This window comes from Calidris pugnax, unplaced genomic scaffold, assembly GCF_001431845.1.
Source record: "Calidris pugnax isolate Ruff unplaced genomic scaffold, ASM143184v1 scaffold55, whole genome shotgun sequence".
Lineage (NCBI taxonomy): Eukaryota > Metazoa > Chordata > Aves > Charadriiformes > Scolopacidae > Calidris > Calidris pugnax.
The window spans coordinates 4,121,770-4,140,254 of NW_015090832.1; the positions used below are offsets into that span (position 1 = coordinate 4,121,770).

Below are 18,485 nucleotides of genomic sequence, written 5' to 3' on the forward strand. Positions count from 1 at the left end.
TTTTTTTTTTTTTTTTTTTTTTCCCCTTCCCCCTGTAAATTACCCAAATTAGTTCTGCTTTCTCAATGTGCCCTAGGAGGAAAGAAGAAGAACCTTAAGGGTTGGTTTCATGCTCTGTTTCTCTCCAGGGCACGGCAGTACCAGGTTGGCCATTTATACCTGGGGAAGAGGGTTTCGTAGGGAGGAGGTTACAAAGCTGGAAGGAGGTTGGGGGGTGGCAATGTGTTGGCACTGGGGGGGTGCAGCAGGAAGGAGCGATGTGTGACCCATGTCTCTATCCATGGATGATGTGCAGACAGGTCACGGTTCTCACATGTGAGCTCAGGGTTTTGCCATGATCCCTGTGTTTGGAGCAGACAGGTTTCCGTGCCCTGATGGCTATGGGAGAACTGGTACCGGGTGGTGGGTGGGCACAATTAGTGCTGTTTGGATTGAAAAATGCGGGTTATTTAGCAACATTTCCCCTCCCTGCCTGGGCTGAGTGAACTCAAGGCTTTTTGTGCTAGAAACGCCCCTAACTTCACGCTCTTTGACTATTTTGCTGCATTTATTTCAAGTGGGAGGAACAGCAGGGGTTTGTCTCCTGCCAATAAACTCACCTGCTGGAACTGGTACCCATGTGTGTGAGTGATGCCCGGTTCTTATGTCAATATATTGTTATTCATCTGAATGTGCACGGATATGACAGGGAGAGTCAGCACATCAGTATCAAATCATAGGGAAGTTGGACTAAATGTATGTGAGAAGTAGTTAACAATATTACGTTACGGTTATTATATGTTAAAATTCATAATGTGTTTGGTGGGTCCCCACTTTGTTCATGAAAGCAAAGCCTAGAATTTTTAAATTTTTTTTGAAAGCGGGTTTAAATAAATAAAGCCAAAACTTTCTGCCTGACATGGAAATATCACGGACACAGGTTTTATAGTGAGTCCAGCCTTGGTTGTCCCAGCTGCGCTGAAATGGCAGGAAAACATGGTTTTTCAGCATGTATTCCGCTCTGCTGCCTCTTCTGCAGATCATCCTGCAAGCAGCAAAAGAAAAAAATAGTGCTAGGAATTAGAAACTTCACGTGTTACCTGGCTGGCGTTAACGATGCCTGGCCAGAAGGACAATAAATGAGCCAGCTCGTGCCTGGAGCAGGGGAGGCAGAGCTGGTGGCGGGGGCTCACGGAGCAGCCTCTGGGCCAGCAAGCTCCAAGGTGCCAGTTCCCCTCTTCTCTGCTCTGGGAAGCAGCATCTGTGTTGTCAGGAGCAGGTTTTGGGGTTGTGTTTCCGTGCGGAGCTGTGCCATCTCTTGGGTGCTTCCCTGCGGTACGGGAACACGGCGTTTCGATGGCTTTGCCAGATCTTGGGAGCTGAATTTCTTGCAGCTGATAGATATTTGTAAAAACCGTGGATTACAAAGTAGATTGTGAACTGATTTGTTTAGATTACGGCATGTGCTTTAATACTTGTCTACGGTGGACTAATGAGACATCAGGAGTGATCCTCAGGAGTGGTCCTCAGGACTGATTAGGGGTCTGTATTGGGACCAGTACTGACATGGACAGTGGGATGGAGTGCACCCTCAGCAAGTTTGCTGGTGACACCAAGCTGAGTGGGGGTGGATGACCCATCTGAGAGACAGGATGCCATCCAGAGGGACCTGGACAGCCTTGAGAGGTGGGGCCTATGTGAACTTCATGAAGTTCAACCAGGCCAAGTGCAAGGTTCTGCACCTGAGTTGGGGCAACCCCCGGTATCAGCACACGCTTGGGGGTGAAGAGATGGAGAGCAGCCCTGAGGAGAGGGACTTGGAGGTGTTGGTGGATGAAAAGCTGGATACTACTTGGCAATGTGTGCCTGCAGCCCAGAAAGCCCCCACATCCCAGGCTGCATCCCCAGCCCCGTGGCCAGCAGGGAGGGGGGGGGATTCTGCCCCTCTGCTCCGCTCTGGGGGGACCTCCCCCCAGTGCTGCCTCCAGCTCTGGCGCCACCAACAGCAGAAGGACATGGAGCTGTTGGAGGAGGGACAGAGGAGGCCACGGAGATGCTGGGAGGGCTGGAGCCCCTCTGTTGGGAGGGGGGGCTGAGAGAGTTGGGGGGGTTCAGCCTGGAGAAGAGAAGGCTCTGGGGAGACCTTGGAGCCCCTTCCAGTCCCTCAGGGGGCTCCAGGAGAGATGGGGAGGGACTCTGGATCAGGGAGGGGAGCCCTAGGAGGAGGGAGAAGGGTTTGACACTGAAAGGGGGGAGATTGAGCTGAGATGTGGGGAAGAACTTGTTTGGTGTGAGGTTGGTGAGAGCCTGGCCCAGGTTGCCCAGAGAAGCTGTGGCTGCCCCATCCCTGGAGGGGTTCAAGGCCAGGTTGGAGGGGGCTTGGAGCAACGTGGTGTGGTGGGAGGTGTCCCTGCCCAGGGCAGGTGGGAGGAAATAGATGGTCTTTAAGATCCCTTCCAATTCAAACCATTCTATAATTGGTTGTAAAAATGAGCCAACATCGGATATTTACATCCTCTCTTCTGTGTGGAGTCTCTAGTGTCTAGTACACCACCAGCTCACACCACAGCTTCTGTTTCAGCCTCTGAGGGTCCCTACTGAGGACCCAGTCTCTGGTGGGATGTCCCAGCTCAGCTGAATGTTGCAGCTGTGCTCCTGGCTCCAGTTTGGCTGAAATCAGCCTCAAAAGGCATCCTCAGGGGAAAACAAGAGAAAAGGAGGAAATACGTGTTTATGCAAGTGTTGGGGGTTTTGGGGGATTTTTTTCTCCAGGGTTTGTTTTTGGTTTGTTTTTTTGAAACCAGACAGCTCAGCAGACAAAGCCAAAACATCTCCAGAAATGCAGCTCCCATGGGAACCACCACCACCACCCCAGGGGTGCTCCACGCTGGTGGCTCTGGACCCTGGCTGCCTGCTGGCCCGAGATGGTGTGAAACGAGGTGAATCACCCTCGGTCAATTAGCTCCCTAACGAGTTGCAACCGCGCTCCAGCACATCCCCATGCGGGAACACCAATGGGTTCCCAGTGCACCCATCTGTACCCCGGCTTGAGGGATGGGGAGGGAAGTGCAAGTCAGGCTTCAACCCAGTGAATTTCCTCAGGTAGTTGTTGGCTTTTGGGGAGCAGAAAAATCTGCTGGAGCTTCAGGATGGCAACCAAGCACACTGCCTTGGGCACAGGACTCGCACACAGGAGAGCATCGCCACGCAGCACGGTGGCCCGAAGCGGGCACGGCTGAAAAATGACAATTTCACAGGGGCTCTGTGTCACCTGGCATCCTGGAATCACAATGGTGTGGGTTGGGAGGGACCTTAAAGACCATCTAGTTCCAATCTGCTGCCTGGTAGCATGAAGGAGGGTCTGTGCCAGGCTGTGTGTGTGCACGAGGCTGCGCTGGGCAGCGAGGGGACACACACACACACACACACACACACACACAACCCCCCTGGTGCAAGAGGAGGTGCAGGAGCATTTAATTTGTGAGGGTTTTTGTCTAAAAAGCAAACCTACAAAACCAACCAGAGAGCTGTTTGCCAAAGCGGCCGCTTTGGAGCTTGTTTTTGCTGGTAGGGGAGCAGGGCTGGGGGTGAAGCCTCAGCATCTTCCCTGCCCCCCCTCCCCAGTGCCACCCAGTGCACACCAGTGAGGTGCGTGTGGGCACATCTGGGGTGTGCCGAGGGGATCTTGGGGCAGGGGGAGAAAGCAAAGCAAAACAGGCAGAAAATACTTTGAGGAAGCTTCTTCACGTGTCAGGGCTGGGAAGATGCAGTGGAGGGACTGAGATGGTGAAGATGGGCATCTTGAACCCGCCTGGGACACTGCTGCTCCCCTGCCTCCCCCCCAGGTGTCTGCCCCCCAGCTCGGGGCCGGACCCTGCCTCTTCCCTAGGGTCGTGCATGGGAAAGCCTTGCATGGCTTCTCCACCACCACCTCTCATCTTCACCCTGGTAATTTTGTGTTCCAGGTGGTGAAATGCTTGTCTGTGACTGTCACTAAGCTTTACCTCCTTCTCTTCCTACAGTTGCTGGTGAGAAGAGGGTGCCAGTGATGCCCGGATCGCCCGTGGAAGTGAAGATTCAGTCCAGGTCCTCTCCTCCCAACATGCCACCACTGCCCCCCGTCAACCCCGGCGGCCCCCGCCCAGTGTCCTTCACCCCGACTGCACGTAAGACCCCAGTAACGAGCTTTTCCCTGGGACCAGCTATTACCAGGAGGAGCTTGAGTTCTGGGCTGGAGCCCCTCTGCTGGGAGGGGGGGCTGAGAGAGTTGGGGGGGTTCAGCCTGGAGAAGAGAAGGCTCCGGGGAGACCTTAGAGCCCCTTCCAGGTCCTGAAGGGGCTCCAGGAGAGATGGGGAGGGACTCTGGATCAAGGAGGGGAGCCATGGGACAAGGGGGAATGCTTTTTAACTGAAAGAGGGGAGACTTAGATGAGATGTGGGGAAGAACTTGTTTGCTGTGAGGGTGGTGAGAGCCTGGCCCAGGTTGCCCAGAGAAGCTGTGGCTGCCCCATCCCTGGAGGGGTTCAAGGCCAGGTTGGAGGGGGCTTGGAGCAACCTGGTGTGGTGGGAGGTGTCCCTGCCCAGGGCAGGGGGTGGCACTGGATGGTCTTTAAGGCCCCTTCCAACCCAAACCATTGTATGATCCTATGAATGCTCTGCTTGTAGAAGTCAGCAGGGGTGTCTCAGCCAGGGCTGCCTGGGCATGGTGAGCAGTAGCCACGCTGTGGCTACTCCCCTCAGGGAGGGGAGATGGGGACTTTCTTGCTGTTCTGCTGCGTATGCAGGACGTATAACGGGGTCTATAATCTGTCATCCCCCCCTTCCCCTGCCTGCTCCTACCTTGCCCCCACTGCTGCCTCGAGTCCTTCTCCTCACAGCTGCAGCCCCCATAAACTCCTTCAGAAATTGAAGTCCGTTATCAGCCCGGCCTCAAAAAAGCCAAGAGCTTTTCACTGTATCTTTTGGAGGAGTTAATTCCCGCTCTGCTGTATCTCACTTTGCAGACAGTTTCCGCAGCTGAGATTAGGAAGTTTTTTCCTTTCCTTTTTTTTTTTTTAATTTCTCAGCTTCAGAAACTCCTCGCTCTCCATCCAGCTTCTCTTTTCTCCATCTTTGCTTTAGAATCTTTGCTCGGCAGCCGCAGTAGATCCTGGCACAGCCTCCCAGGATGTTGCTCAGGGCTGACTCCACAGACAGGATGGACCTACAGCCTTTTCTTATAGCCTACAAAGGCCTTTTTTTCTCCTTTAGCCAACATTTCAGCCATGTAATGTCTTTTTAAAAGCGTTATTCCGGAGCAAAGCTGCTCTGCTTTGTTGGGCTTGGAGTTATCTGGCCCCAGCATGTGGCAAGTCCGTCTTTTCCAGGCTCCCGTCTTTTCCAGGCTCTCCTCACCCCTTTTCCCCCCAACTTGAGCATCTCTCTGGACGGTTGTGCTTTGCTTTGCTGTCCACGGGGGTGTCTGGGATATCTCAGAGTTTGATGCTGGTAGTGGGATTTGGAGATTTCCAGCCCAGCCTCTCTGAGGACCCGTGCTGATGGATTGCGTGGCGCTGGCAGCCGCGCTCATCGCCGGGTGATCCCGCCAGACACGTTGTCCCCGTCTTAATGCGTTGAGGGGTGTTTAATGGCTCTCCTTTTGCTCGGGCAGAAAAAGACCATTAGCAAAGTGACAGAAATTAATTTTGCCAATGAGGTTGTTTGGCACGCTGCGAAGGGCCGAGGAGCCTGAATCTCCCAATTGCAAATGGCTTAATTGTCTCTTTCCAAGAGAGAATGAGAGATGTGACCTGTGATGAAGTTCATTCTTGCTTTTTTTGTTTTTGTTTTTTTTTTTTTTATATATTTCTCGTTGTGCCAAAAGCTCTCGGTCAGAGCTGGGGGGTGTGTGCCCTGCCTTGTAAAAGCCCGTGGCGAGGAGGAGCGTGCTGGAAGAAGGCTGTGCCTGCTTGGGGGTCGCTTAACAAAAGGGCTGGAGAACCAGCAGAAGCCTTTGACTATTGAGGGGCAGAATTTAACAGAGCAGCCCTCGATGGTGACTTTATATTCCCAGGGATTATATTCCCACCCTCCTCTCCCCAAAGCGCTGGTCTCGGGGCGCCGCTTCGCTTGCTCCATCGCTGTCTTCTCACCTGGAAGCGGAGGTCCCAGCCCGGCGCCGTGGCTTTTGGTGCTGTGCAGGATCTGATAACTGCCAGCCGCTTCATGGTGACACCGTTGGTGGCAGAGGAAAGGCAGGGGGTGCGTGTGGGGGGGTGTGTGTGTGTATGTCAGGCGGGGGGTACCCGAAAACGCAGCCAGCAGATACGGGGGCTGTGTCTAACGGCAGCCCCGCTTCCGTGGCATCACCCCAACCCAGCAACGTCCCCCGCTCCCCTCCTCGGCAGCCTCTCCCCAGGGTCCCCCCCCAGCCCCCAGGTGGGTGACGCAGCCCCTGCCTCTCCCCGGGGTATAAATAGAGCCCGTTGCTCCCTCTGGTCTTTTCTTTGAAAGAGTAAGAGGAAGCGAAATAGAGAAAGGGGCGAAGCGGCTGCTGGCGAGTGTGGAGAGGAGCTCCTGCTGCCTGAGAGCAGCTCCTCTCCACGGCTCTCCCCCCTCTTTATAACACTTTTATGGTGAAATAAATGCTCTTTGTGAGTCATTGCCAGAAGCCTTGCCTTTCACATAGCTCTACCTTTGCTGGTGCTCCGTGGTAGCTAACCCTGCTAATGGGTCTAATGGGAGATGTCCCTTCCCAGGGCAGGGGTATAAATCTCGATGGTCTTTAAGGTCCCTTCCAACCCAAACCATTCTAGGATTCTGTGGCATCTCTGTCCCCTTGTTGTCTCAGGGAAGCCGGTGTGGACAGGAGTTTTCCAGGTTCTGTTGCTCCCTAACAAAAGGGAAAGGGACTTGGGGGTGCTGATGGATGAGAAGCTGGACATGAGCAGGCAGTGGGCACTTGCAGCCCAAAAGGCCAATCTCATCCTGGGCTGCATCAAAAGAAGCGTTGCCAGCAGGTCCAGAGAGGTGATTCTTCTGCTTTACTCTGCTCTGGTGAGACCTCACCTGGAGTGCTGTGTGCAGGTCTGGAGCCCTCAATACAGGAAGGGCATGGACCTGATGGAGCAGGTCCAGAGGAGGGCCACAAGGATGATCAGGGGGTTGGAGCACCTCTGCTACGAGGACAGGCTGAGGGAGCTGGGGTTGTTCAGCCTGGAGAAGAGGAGGCTCCGGGGAGACCTAATAGCGGCCTTCCAGTACCTGAAGGGAGCCTACAGGAAGGCTGGGGAGAGCCTGTTTAGAAAGGCCTGCAGTGACAGGACGAGGGGCAATGGCTTTAAGTTGGGAAAGGGCAGATTTAGATTGGAGATGAGGAAAAAGTTCTTTACTGTGAGGGTGGTGGAGCACTGGAACAGGTTGCCCAGGGAGGTGGTTGAGGCCCCATCCCGTGAGACTCGACGAGGCCCTGGGCAACCTGGTCTAGTTGGGGGTGTCCCTGCTGACTGTGGGAGGGTTGGACTAGATGACCTTTGGAGGTCCCTTCCAGCCGGGACCATTCTATGATTCTATGAAAAGGCATGAGCTGGCTTTGCCTTTGCACCTCCATCCTCTCAATCCCAGCCTTTGCCTTCATTTCATCATCTCTCTGCCTACAAAAGGACACGTCTTTGTCATACCCCAGAAGAGCCTGTCACCCCTGGTTAGCAGCCTTTGGTGGTCTCTCTGGCCTTATCTTTCCCTTGCATCTCAACTGACTTGGGTTGATCTTCTCAGCTTCCCTCCTGTGCTCACCACGGCAGGTCCAGGTGCATGAAGCCTTTCCAGCCTCTGACCCTGGTGTGTCCCGGAGCGGTTTAACTGCTCGGGTACCTCCCGCCTTCTCCGAAAAACCCCTCAGCAGAGCTGTGAGGATTTGGTGTGATCCTTGTGAAGTTGTGGCAGAAATTTTGGCATCTCTTTTCACAAAGTTGCTGCTCCATCCTGTCAGGCACCACCCCCTGCGTGCGAGCAGCACCTCTGCCGGGTGCCTTCCCTGCTTCTTCTCTGAATGCCACCCTTTGGAATAGGATCTATGGCTCATGGCCTTCTCCTCAGCGCCTACATCCACGAGGGGCTCAGGGCAGGGCTTTTAAGGATAACCCAGTGGATCAGCTCAGACTGTATTTACGATGATGTACTTTTCACCTCTCGAAATTCCGGGTTTGTAGCGAGTTGGGGCCCCCGGCTCACAGCTGCTGGTCAGATGGGGCTGGAGATTGCACAACGGCGGCGCGGGGATGTCAACAATTTATTCTAATCCCTTGCCGAGTTCCCGAACTTCCAGCCCTTCAGTCTGCTTTGATGCCCTCGCCCCTTACGGGAGGCAAAGCTGCAGATGGGACCAGGTTGGAAAAAACAACCGCGTTTGCGAAACTCGCTGTAAATCCCCGGGGAGGTTTGGGCGGGCGAGGGCCGTGGGGCAGGATTCTGTGGGGTCTCTTCAGGGCGAGGAGGAGGCACCTGAGCCCGCGGGGTCTGCTCCCGGCACCCCGGCTGTAAGGAGCACTGATGACTTGTTGGAAATGACAGGGCTGGGATGGATCCTCAGATCATCTTGGGGTGGTTTTTGTGCCTGGTGCAGTCCAGAAAACGCTGCTCGGAACTTTGAGCTAAAGCACATTTCATTCCTGGGGCTGAGCAAACAGCACCACTCAATCTGCTGCGGCACCAGCTTTGTGCAGCCTGACCCCCTGTCCTCCTGGGCTGCCCCGAGTGCCAGTGGAGGTGGCCCTGCTCTGCTGAGCCCAGGTTCTGCCCCTCTTTGGTGGCCCTGGAAACGAAACTTGCCGAGCGGAGGAGAGGAATGCCAAGGAAGTGACCGGCTGCGGTGTAAATCACAGCTGAGCGATGCTCTGAGGAACACCTTGGCTGGATGGGTGGTTCTCGTGTGCTGGGGGCTGCAGAGCATCCTGGTAGCACATGGGAAGGTCAAGGAGAAGACACACGTGTGGCTCCAACCAGCTCCATGGCTGGGTGCCCCTGGTGCTGCCCATAGCCCCATTTCTGACTTTTGCCCTGTTCTCTGTCAATGCCCGTACCTTCTGACCAACGCCTATAAATACTGAAAGGGTGGGTGTCAGGAGGATGGGGCCAGGCTTTTTTCAGTGGTGCCCAGGGACAGGAGAAGAGGGAACGGGCACAAACTATAACACAGGAAGTTCCATCTAAACATGAGGAGGAACTTCCTTCCTGTGAGGGTGGCAGAGCCCTGGCAGAGGCTGCCCAGAGAGGTGGTGGGGTCTCCTTCTCTGGAGACATTCAAACCCCACCTGGACACGTTCCTGTGGGGCCTGCTCTGGGTGACCCTGCTCTGGCAGGGGGTTGGACTGGATGATCTCCAGAGGTCCCTTCCATCCCCATATTGTTCATTCTGTGATTCTAGCAGCAATTAACCACCAGGCACAGGCTCTTGGGTGGATAGATCTTGGGAAGATGGATCCTCTTAACCTGCAGGGACGTGCCCACGCGATGCTCAGTAACGCTTCTGTCTCCCGTTTGCAGTGCCCAACGGAATAAACCATTCCCCCCCGACTCTGAACGGGGCACCATCCCCACCCCAGCGGTTTAGCAACGGGCCTTCCTCCTCCTCTTCCTCCTCGCTGACCAACCAGCAGCTCCCGGCCACGTGCGGTGCCCGGCAGCTCAGCAAGCTCAAGCGCTTCCTCACTACCCTCCAGCAGTTCGGCAACGACATCTCACCAGAGATTGGGGAGAAGGTCCGGACCCTCGTCCTGGCGTTGGTGGTAGGTCCTGCTCCCTGGCCCTGCTTTGCTTTTGCTGGAGCACTTTGGCACCGAGATGCTGGGATGCTGGCAGCCAGCCCATGCCCATCTTACACAACATTAGCTGTTTACGTCTTCAGAAGCAGAGCTGTTGACTGAGGAAGACTCTGTAACGTCCCATGTTTTCAGCTAAACTTGCTGACTTTTTTTTTTTATTTATTTTTTTTTTTCACGTATTCAAAAAGCTTTGGTGTCTCATGTTTTCAGCTAAACTTGCTGACTTTTATTTTTATTTTTTTTTTCACGTATTCAAAAAGCTTTGGCGTGAGCTTGGGCGCAGCTGAACTTTGGAAAACCTGGAAGGGTTTGGACTAAGCTTTTCTCTAAAGGCCACTGGTCTGGTGCCATGGGCTGTGCTGGAAGCCATGGGCTCTGCTGGGCTTCTTCATTTCCCCTAAAATGAAACTTTTCACACAATTCAGAGCAGCCTGTAGTTTTGTCTTAGGGAGATGTTTTCTTGCTGGTGATAATTTGGGATTTCCCAGCCCCTATCAATTTACAAAGAAATGCTGGTTCCAGGCACCGCTTCGTTAGCGCTGCTCTGGCTTCAGCGTGTCGGGACTGGGTGAAGAACAGGGGTAATGGAGAAAAACAGAGGTGCTGGTGGGGAACTGGGTCTGGAAAGCCCTTAGTGCTTCTCTGCTCTCACATTATTGCTCAGCAACCTGGCTTAGGGAGGAAGGAGGAGAAGACGACGTGTAGCTCTGGGCAGCTGGAATCACCATCTGGCTTCCCACAGCCTGTCCCAGGCCACCTGGCCCAGGGTTCAGGAGATGCTGGCTGGGTCCTGCTGCCTCCTGGAGCTGGTTGGGACTGGGAGGCTGCTGTGCTGGCAGTGCCTGTGCACAGCCTTCACCCCTGGCCTGGTGCAGCCTTTCTGCTCCGTTGGCCTGAGTCTTTTTGGCTGCATTAGGCAGGATCCCGTGCAAACGTTGTCAGCCCTGCAGTGGCAGATGCAGTCTCCCTTCCAGTTCTGTTCTTTTGGAGCTGGTTCCCTGAAAATAAGAACAAACTTGTTGTTTCATTTCATTTCTTCATTTCTTTCCCCAGAACTCGACGGTGACAATCGAGGAGTTTCACTGCAAGCTGCAGGAGGCGACCAACTTCCCCCTGCGGCCGTTCGTGATCCCCTTTCTGAAGGTGAGGGGGGTGGGGGGGCTCCAGGTGCTGGGTTCTGCCGGCAAAGCTCTCGCTTCCAGCCCTACAGAGGTTTTGTTGAAGTCCAGGACACACTGCCCAGCCCGTAGCGGTGGCCACGTGGGGCCTGGCTTGAGGAAAGCCAACGTTTTAACGAGTGCCACCTACGTCTGGTTGTACGTTAGGGGTGAAGGAGACAAACCAAGGTCTGTTCAGCAGCTTTGGATCCTCTGATCTTACTTGCAGATGTTCAGGTCTAGAATAGTTGAGACGTTGGCACAGGGACCATGTCTGGGGTGGTAGAGGAGCGCTCTGCCCTTCCAGCATCTGAGATACTTGGGGTTTGGGTGCACGAATGGCAGAACATCCCTAGCTCCTGAGAAAATCCAGATAAACCTGACAGTGCAGAGACCAAGAAGCTGGAGGATCCCGCGGTGGGGTGGCACGGGGTCTAGGTGTCACCACTCTGAGGGCTTAAAATTAGAGCAAACCTGCTGGAAATGGCCAGAAAGTGCTGCCTGCAGCCTGCCTGAGCCAGCCCCACGCTTCTTCTCCAGGCCAACCTGCCGCTGCTGCAGAGGGAGCTGCTGCACTGCGCCCGCGCCGCCAAGCAGACGCCCTCCCAGTACCTGGCCCAGCACGAGCACATCCTGCTGAACACCAACACCACGTCCCCTGCAGACTCCTCCGAGCTGCTCATCGAGGTGAACGGGAACGGCAAAAGGCACAGTCCGGACAGGTACCACCAGCTTCTTCTGTCCCCCTGCCAACTGCCCAAAGTCATGACTTCTGTTTCGACTTCTCTGCTCTCAAAAGCTTCCAGCGGCATCCAGGGCTTCAACTGTAGGATCTTATCACTCCCAACAACTGTTCTGCCTCTTAATAAGACACTGAAGCGTGGCCAGCAGGGTGAGGGGGAGGAATCTGCCCCACTCTGGGGAGACACCCCCCTCTTCAGTTCTTCCTCCAGCTCTGGGGCCACCAGCATCAGAAGGACATGGATCTGTTGGAGTGGGGCCAGAGGAGGCCACGGAGACGCTGGGAGGGCTGGAACCCCTCTGCTGGGAGGGGGGGCTGAGAGAGTTGGGGGGGTTCAGCCTGGAGAAGAGAAGGCTCTGGGGAGACCTTAGAGCTCCTTCCAGTCCCTAAAGGGGCTCCAGGAGAGATGGGGAGGGACTCTGGATCAGGGAGGGGAGCCCTAGGAGGAGGGGAAAGGGTTTGACACTGAAAGAGGGGAGATTGAGATGAGATATGAGGGAGAACTTCTTTGCTGTGAGGGTGGTGAGAGCCTGGCCCAGGTTGCCCAGAGAAGCTGTGGCTGCCCCATCCCTGGAGGGGTTCAAGGCCAGGTTGGAGGGGGCTTGGAGCAACCTGGTGTGGTGGGTGGTGTCCCTGCCCAGGGCAGGGGGTGGGACTGGATGAACTTTACACTCCCTTCCAACCCAAACCACTCTATGATTTTGTGATTGCTCCTCCCGCACTGTTGGTTCAGGTTGGGATCCTCTCTCAGGCAAGTTCTGTCCCAGAGGGACTTTTTGGGAAGCACTGAAAAGCCTGAGCTGGAGAACCTGGTTCTCCACCTCCCCAGGCGTTGAGCAGAGGCGCTGTCAGGGCTGGGAAGGATGCGGTTCATTTTCACTGCTTTTTATTCCCAGTTAAAAGTCGTGATGTAATTATGTGGAACATGCCTCCAATTCATAGAAACTGTGAAATTTTAATTTGGTCATGCTCAGGAAAATGAATCACAGCATTTGGGCGTCTTGAACTTTTTACTTTGACGGGGTCGTTTTGTGGATTTGATCCCAAGTTGAGCATGTTTGGGTTAGCTCCCTGATAAAATCATCGCTACCCAAACTCTACTGTTTCGAAACCTGCATTTTTTCCCTTTCTGAGGATGTTTATGTGGTGCTAAGGAATACATCTCTCTGCTGGTGTGGTTGCAGGAGGGAAGAGAACAGCTTTGAGAGGGAGTCGCTGCCAACAGAGCCTCCAGCCAAGAGGGTGTGCACCATCAGCCCCGCACCCCGGCACAGCCCTGCCCTCACCATCCCCCTGATGAACCCTGGGGGGCAGTTCCACCCCACCCCACCACCCCTCCAGCACTACACCTTGGAAGATATCGCCACCTCCCACCTCTACAGGGACCCCAGCAAGATGTTGGAGCACAGAGAGATTCGGGACAGGCACAGCAGTCTCGGTGAGAGAGCCTGGAGGGCTTTGTAGTAGGAGGAGCTGGGAGGTCCAGCAGCTGAGCTGTGGCACTGGTCCCTCTTGGCTACTGGCACCCAAAGCTGTGTAACACTGGGAATTTTTGCAGGGAATTCAGGGAAAAAACAAGTGACGGTGGGAGGTTAAAAATGGGAAGATTGAGAGTTTGTATTTCCCTGGATACATGTAAAGGCTGGGGCCACCGAGGATGATGAGGAAGTAGCCAGTGAATGAGTTGAATAAGGCCAACCCAGCAGACAAGAGTGAGGGCAGGGAAGTGGAAATTAACCTTTCCAAGGTCTCTTGGAATGCACAGAGCAGAGCCTGCCCCGTCCCAGTTCTCTCGAAGGGTGTGTGGGAGGTGTACGCTGTGTTTCCAACTGGGCAATCTGAATCACAAGCTCTGAGCTCCTGGGGGTGCATAAGAAGGGCCCCAGCTGCCCAGGCAGGTCAGACCCAGACCCAGGAGTGGATGGTGGCACTTCTGAGGCAGCAACATGGACAGAGATAAACCACCAGTTGGGAATTGCCCCTGTAGAGCCTCCTCCTTGAAATGAGTTTTGACCTCCCAGCTGTACATAGCTGGAAATAAAGCTCTTTGTTATTGCTCTGGGGCCACCTTCCCTCTCCAGCACTGAGAGCCATCGCTCCGTCTCATCACTCTTCTTCTGGCTGTGGTTTGTTGCAGGTTTGAATGGAGGATACCAGGACGAGCTGGTGGACCACCGCTTAACGGAGAGAGAGTGGGCTGACGAGTGGAAGCATCTGGATCACGTAAGGAGTGGCTGGAGGTGGTGGGAAGCTCTATGGGATGGAGCAGCCCAGTGCTCTTCCTGCCCTAGTTCATTATTTTCTTTCCTGGTGGCTTATAGAGGAACAAACTGATGGTCAGGGGGCTGGGGAGTAGAGGTGGGATGTGGCTATGGAGAGCTGGCACCAGAACTGCTGCCAGCCCTTGGATGGACACCCTGTTCCTATAGAAGAGTGGGTTTTTTTCACCTCCACCTTTAGAAGTGCAGTCCCAAACCTCCTACGGTGACCAAAGCCCCTTGTAGAGGAACAAGCCACCACAAGAAGGTAGCTGGTGGGGAGGACAGGAAGGAGCAGTAGCACTTTCCTGGCAGGTTTTCTCTGCCCATGGTCAGTGGAAGCCAAAATCCCTCTGGAGCCAGGGAGCTTCTCCTGCAGAGCATGGCCATGAGCAACCAAACCCAACCTTGGCACCACACGGGTCTTTTCTGCAGCAGCCCAGGCCAGTGGTGGCCCGATGAGCCTGCAGACGTGTTACGTGCAGCCAGGATGTGGAGGTTACAGAATCAGTGAACGCATCATTATTTTGTAAAGACTGTTTTTTTCTTGGGCTGTCAACCTCTTATGAGCCTCAACGAGGTACCACCAGCAAGATGTGGTGCTCCTGGCAGAGTGTCTGGTTTTTCCCTCTAAGCAAGGCTTTTCATCCAAGCACTTCACTGGAGTGTTTCCTGCAGAGAGATGGGATGAAAATTCCACTTTGACACAAACGCAGTGAGATCCCGCGCTGGCTTCTGCTCCAAAAGTGATGGTCAGGGGGCTGGGGAGTAGAGGTGGGATGTGGTTGTGGAGAGCTAGTACCAGGACCACAGCCAGGCCTTTTGTGGACGCTCTATTGCCATAGGAAAGTGGGTTTTTTTCACCTCCACCTTTAGAAGAGCAGCCCTAAACCTCCTACGGTGACCAAAGCCCCATGGTGCAGGTGTCATCACCTCCTTCCAGGTGGTGCTGCTCAGCATCGCTGCCGCACGTGTGGGTCCGGTCCCAATCCCACCCACCTCCCTGAGCACCACATCACCCAACATCCCCTGCCCAGAGCCTGTTCCTGGGAAGCGACCTCACGTTTCATCTTCCTGGGATGGTCCCTGACGAGAAATTTGGGAGGTGACCTCATTGAGCGGGCAGCGAGACTGAGAGGACGCCTTCTTCCTCCTCCTCCTCCCTGCAGGCTCTGAACTGCATCATGGAGATGGTGGAGAAGACGCGGCGCTCGATGGCGGTGCTGCGGCGCTGTCAGGAGGCCGATCGGGAAGAGCTCAACTACTGGAAGCGTCGGTGCAGCGAGACGGCCGAGCCGCGGAAGGCGGGAGGAGACCTCATCTCCCGGCAGCACAGCCCCGGCAGCTCCGACTCCATCGGCAGCGGTGAGCCAGGGGGTGGTGGGGGGACACCAGCTGGGACAACAGGACCTTCTGAAATGGGTGTTTAATGACCAGAAAGCTATTTTAGGCATAAAGCGATGTGAGGAGCGGCTGAGGGTGTTCAGCCTGGAGAAAAGGAGGCTGAGGGGAGACCTTCTCGCTCTCTCCAACTCCCTGAAAGGAGGGTGTAGCCAGGGGGGGTCGGTCTCTTCTCCCAAGGAACAGGCCATGGGACAAGAGGAAACGGCCTCAAGTTGTGCCAGGGGAGGTTTAGGATGGAGATTGGGGAAAATTTTTACACTGAAAGGATATTAAGCATCTGAAGAGGCTGCCCAGGGCAGTGGTGGAGTCACCGTCCCTGGAGGGTGGACGTGGTGCTGAGGGACATGGGTTAGTGCTGGTTTGTGTCAGCGTTGGGTTGATGGTTGGATGGTTGGACTCAATCTGAAATGTGGTGCTGAGGGACATGGGTTAGTGCTGGTTTGTGTCAGCATTAGGTTGATGGATGGACTCGATGAGCTGAAAGGGGGTGCTGAGGGACATGGGTTAGTGCTGGTTTGTGTCAGCGTTGGGTTGATGGTTGGATGGTTGGACTCAATGAGCTGAAAGGGGGTGCTGAGGGACATGGGTTAGTGCTGGTTTGTGTCAGCGTTGGGTTGATGGTTGATGGTTGGACTCGATGAGCTGAAAGGTCCCTTCCAACCTCGGCAATTCTATGATAATATTTTCAAATTATAAATTCCATACTTCAGCAGCTCATTACTGCTCTCAAAGCTTTTGAGAGAGACAGGTCACAGGACAGGAGCTGGCTGAGCTCCTGGAAGCAGCGTTTGAGGGCACCTCTGGGCAGCAGCAGCACCTTCTGCTGGTGGCAGGAGAGGAGCATCTCCCCTGTCACCGAGCCATACCTCCTGCCCAAACCCCACCAAGCTCATCCAAAGCTGAGAAAATGGGGGGTGAAAAGGCAGGAGAAGTGGTTGGTTCCCCCCTTCTCTGCCCCTTCCAGTTTGTCTTGCCTGAAGGAGTCTAAATGTCGAGGTCTAATTCTAAAAATAGTGGAGACTGCTCTAAGTGTAAGAGCTGCTACCTGAGTTATTCGTTCTATTTTTGAATCATGAGTCAACTTAACTTTATGAAGACTGATGTTTTTTTCCCCTCTGGCACGCACAGGTTTCAACCCTTTAAGAGAAAACAATTCTGAAATGTTGATTTTATGCCTTTGGGTGTCATTTGAGTTCCCATCCAAATAAATTCCCTGCAAATCAAATGTTGGGGAAAAAAAAAAAAAAAAAGTACCAGAACGCTGATCATTCAGTAATGAAGGTGGACATTTTTTAACAATAATAATAAACGTCAAACTAAAATTCTCCATTTTATGTATATCCAGCTTGTTTGTGGGCAAAATAAAGAGTTAACCCTCCCATGTGTCAAAAAGAACCATCCGAGGCAGAGCCCAGCCCAGATTCAGCTGCCATTGAACAAGTTTTGATAGTTCCCAGTCAGTGAGAACGAGCATTTCCTGGGAAAACAGTAACAAGTACGGGAGCAGAAGGAATTAAAATAGACTATTTTAATCTGAGTCTCTCGGGAGCAGAGCCCCCATGGCCCCAGAGCGGCGTGGGGTGAGCCCATGGGGGGCTGGGGGTGTGACAACCTGAGGGACACCGCCAGCTCTTAGCTCTTCTATATTTAAGTGACTAAAATACTCCCAGCCCCATGGCAAAGGTGATATAATGTAATTATTTTAATTTTTTTTAATAAATTGGGAACGTTGTTGGTGCTTTCTTCCCTCGTAGGACCAAGGGCTAATTATCAAGGAGCATCCCCAGATGTGGCAGGGGCTGGAATAACCCTCCCCGCCTTCCAGGGCGCTTTGCTCCTCCTTCCAGCCTTTGCCATGAATCAGTTTTTGGGTTGACCCTTCAGAAAGTTACTCTGAAGCCTTAAAATAAGGTGGGCAGAGAGAAATTTTGGGTTGACCCTTCAGAAAGTTACTCCGAAGCCTTAAAATAAGGTGGGCAGAGAGAAACACGGGACCAGGCTTCTGAAAAGCTTCCCCCAGTCCGTGTTTGGGTCCTCGTGTGACCATCCCTGTCTGTCCCTCAGGCTCTTTTGCAGGCTGAGGGGTTGCCTGTGCACCTCTCCCCATGAGAGGTCTTTGCAGGACAGATTGTCCATCAATTATTTTTTTTTTAATTACCCCTGGGGATGGAAAGTGCTGCCTTTAATGTAAACTTCTGGACACAGAGATGGATGCTCCACGTCACTGGGCAGTGCCATGTTCGATGGCATGTGTTTGTAAGCATTGCCTGTTGGTGTAGGGTACCAGGAGATGGAAATGGGTTATCCAGTGTCATAAATTATGCAGGGCACTAATTAAACATCGTAATTTATCATCTGAGCGGTTGATGAATGGCTTTAACTGTAGGAACCCTCTGCTTTGAGCTTTAGGTGGGTAGTTGTGCCCCGTCCCGCCATGTGCCGAGGCACGGCAGCAGCGGTGGGGCAGGAGGAGGCTCTGCCAACCTTTCCCCGTGTCCCTTCTCCCAGCAGATTCCTTGCGGGAGTTCAGCAGCCGCTCGGGAACGGGCTACGTCACCGAAGAGATCTGGAAAAAAGCTGGTGAGTGTTTGGTGGTGACCTGGGGGAGGGATTGTGCTGCACGGGTTGGGGTAGACACAAGATGCCGCAGATTTGCTCTGCAGGAGCCCAACTGCAGGAAAGGTCCGGGACGTGCACCACTGGCTACTGATGGCCCCATCCTTGGTTGCCTTGATGGCCCCATCCTTGGTTGCCTGTGGGTTCTGCTCCTGGGCCAAGATCAACGGCATGAGTTTCAACAAGGGCAAGTGCCAGGTCCTGCACTTGGGCCACACCAACCCCCTGCAGCGCTACAGGCTGGGGGAAGTGTGGCTGGAGCTGCCTGGAGGAAAGAGACCTGGGGGTTCTCATTGACAAACGGCTGAATATGAGCCGGCCTGTGCCCAGGGGGGCAAGAAAGCCAATGGCATCCTGGCTTGTATCAAAAATAGTGTGACCAGCAGAAGTAGGAGGTGATTGTGCCCCTGTACTCGGCACTGGGGAGGCCACACCTGGAGTGTCCAGTTTTGGGCACCTCAATACAAGAGAGATCTCGAGGTGCTGGGGCGAGTGCAGAGGAGGGCAACGAAGCTGGTGAAGGGCCTAG

The 18,485-nt window shown here is 54.1% G+C and overlaps 1 protein-coding gene across 6 annotated transcripts in view; it reads left to right on the forward strand.

Moving 5' to 3' along the window:
* Positions 1 to 18,485, forward strand: part of CBFA2T2 (core-binding factor, runt domain, alpha subunit 2; translocated to, 2) — a 49,923-nt gene that overhangs the window by 26,144 nt on the left and 5,294 nt on the right. For 3 of the 6 annotated variants that reach the window (XM_014941292.1, XM_014941295.1, XM_014941293.1), the window contains exons 2-9: positions 4,002 to 4,145; positions 9,502 to 9,743; positions 10,833 to 10,922; positions 11,477 to 11,658; positions 12,863 to 13,116; positions 13,816 to 13,901; positions 15,106 to 15,301; positions 17,849 to 17,920. In XM_014941292.1, the coding sequence (XP_014796778.1) occupies positions 4,028 to 4,145; positions 9,502 to 9,743; positions 10,833 to 10,922; positions 11,477 to 11,658; positions 12,863 to 13,116; positions 13,816 to 13,901; positions 15,106 to 15,301; positions 17,849 to 17,920 (1,240 nt within the window). In that variant the 5' untranslated portion in view covers positions 4,002 to 4,027. The remainder of the gene's footprint in view (positions 1 to 4,001; positions 4,146 to 9,501; positions 9,744 to 10,832; positions 10,923 to 11,476; positions 11,659 to 12,862; positions 13,117 to 13,815; positions 13,902 to 15,105; positions 15,302 to 17,848; positions 17,921 to 18,485) is intronic. The other 3 variants (XM_014941294.1, XM_014941296.1, XM_014941297.1) reach the window with 1 other exon arrangement.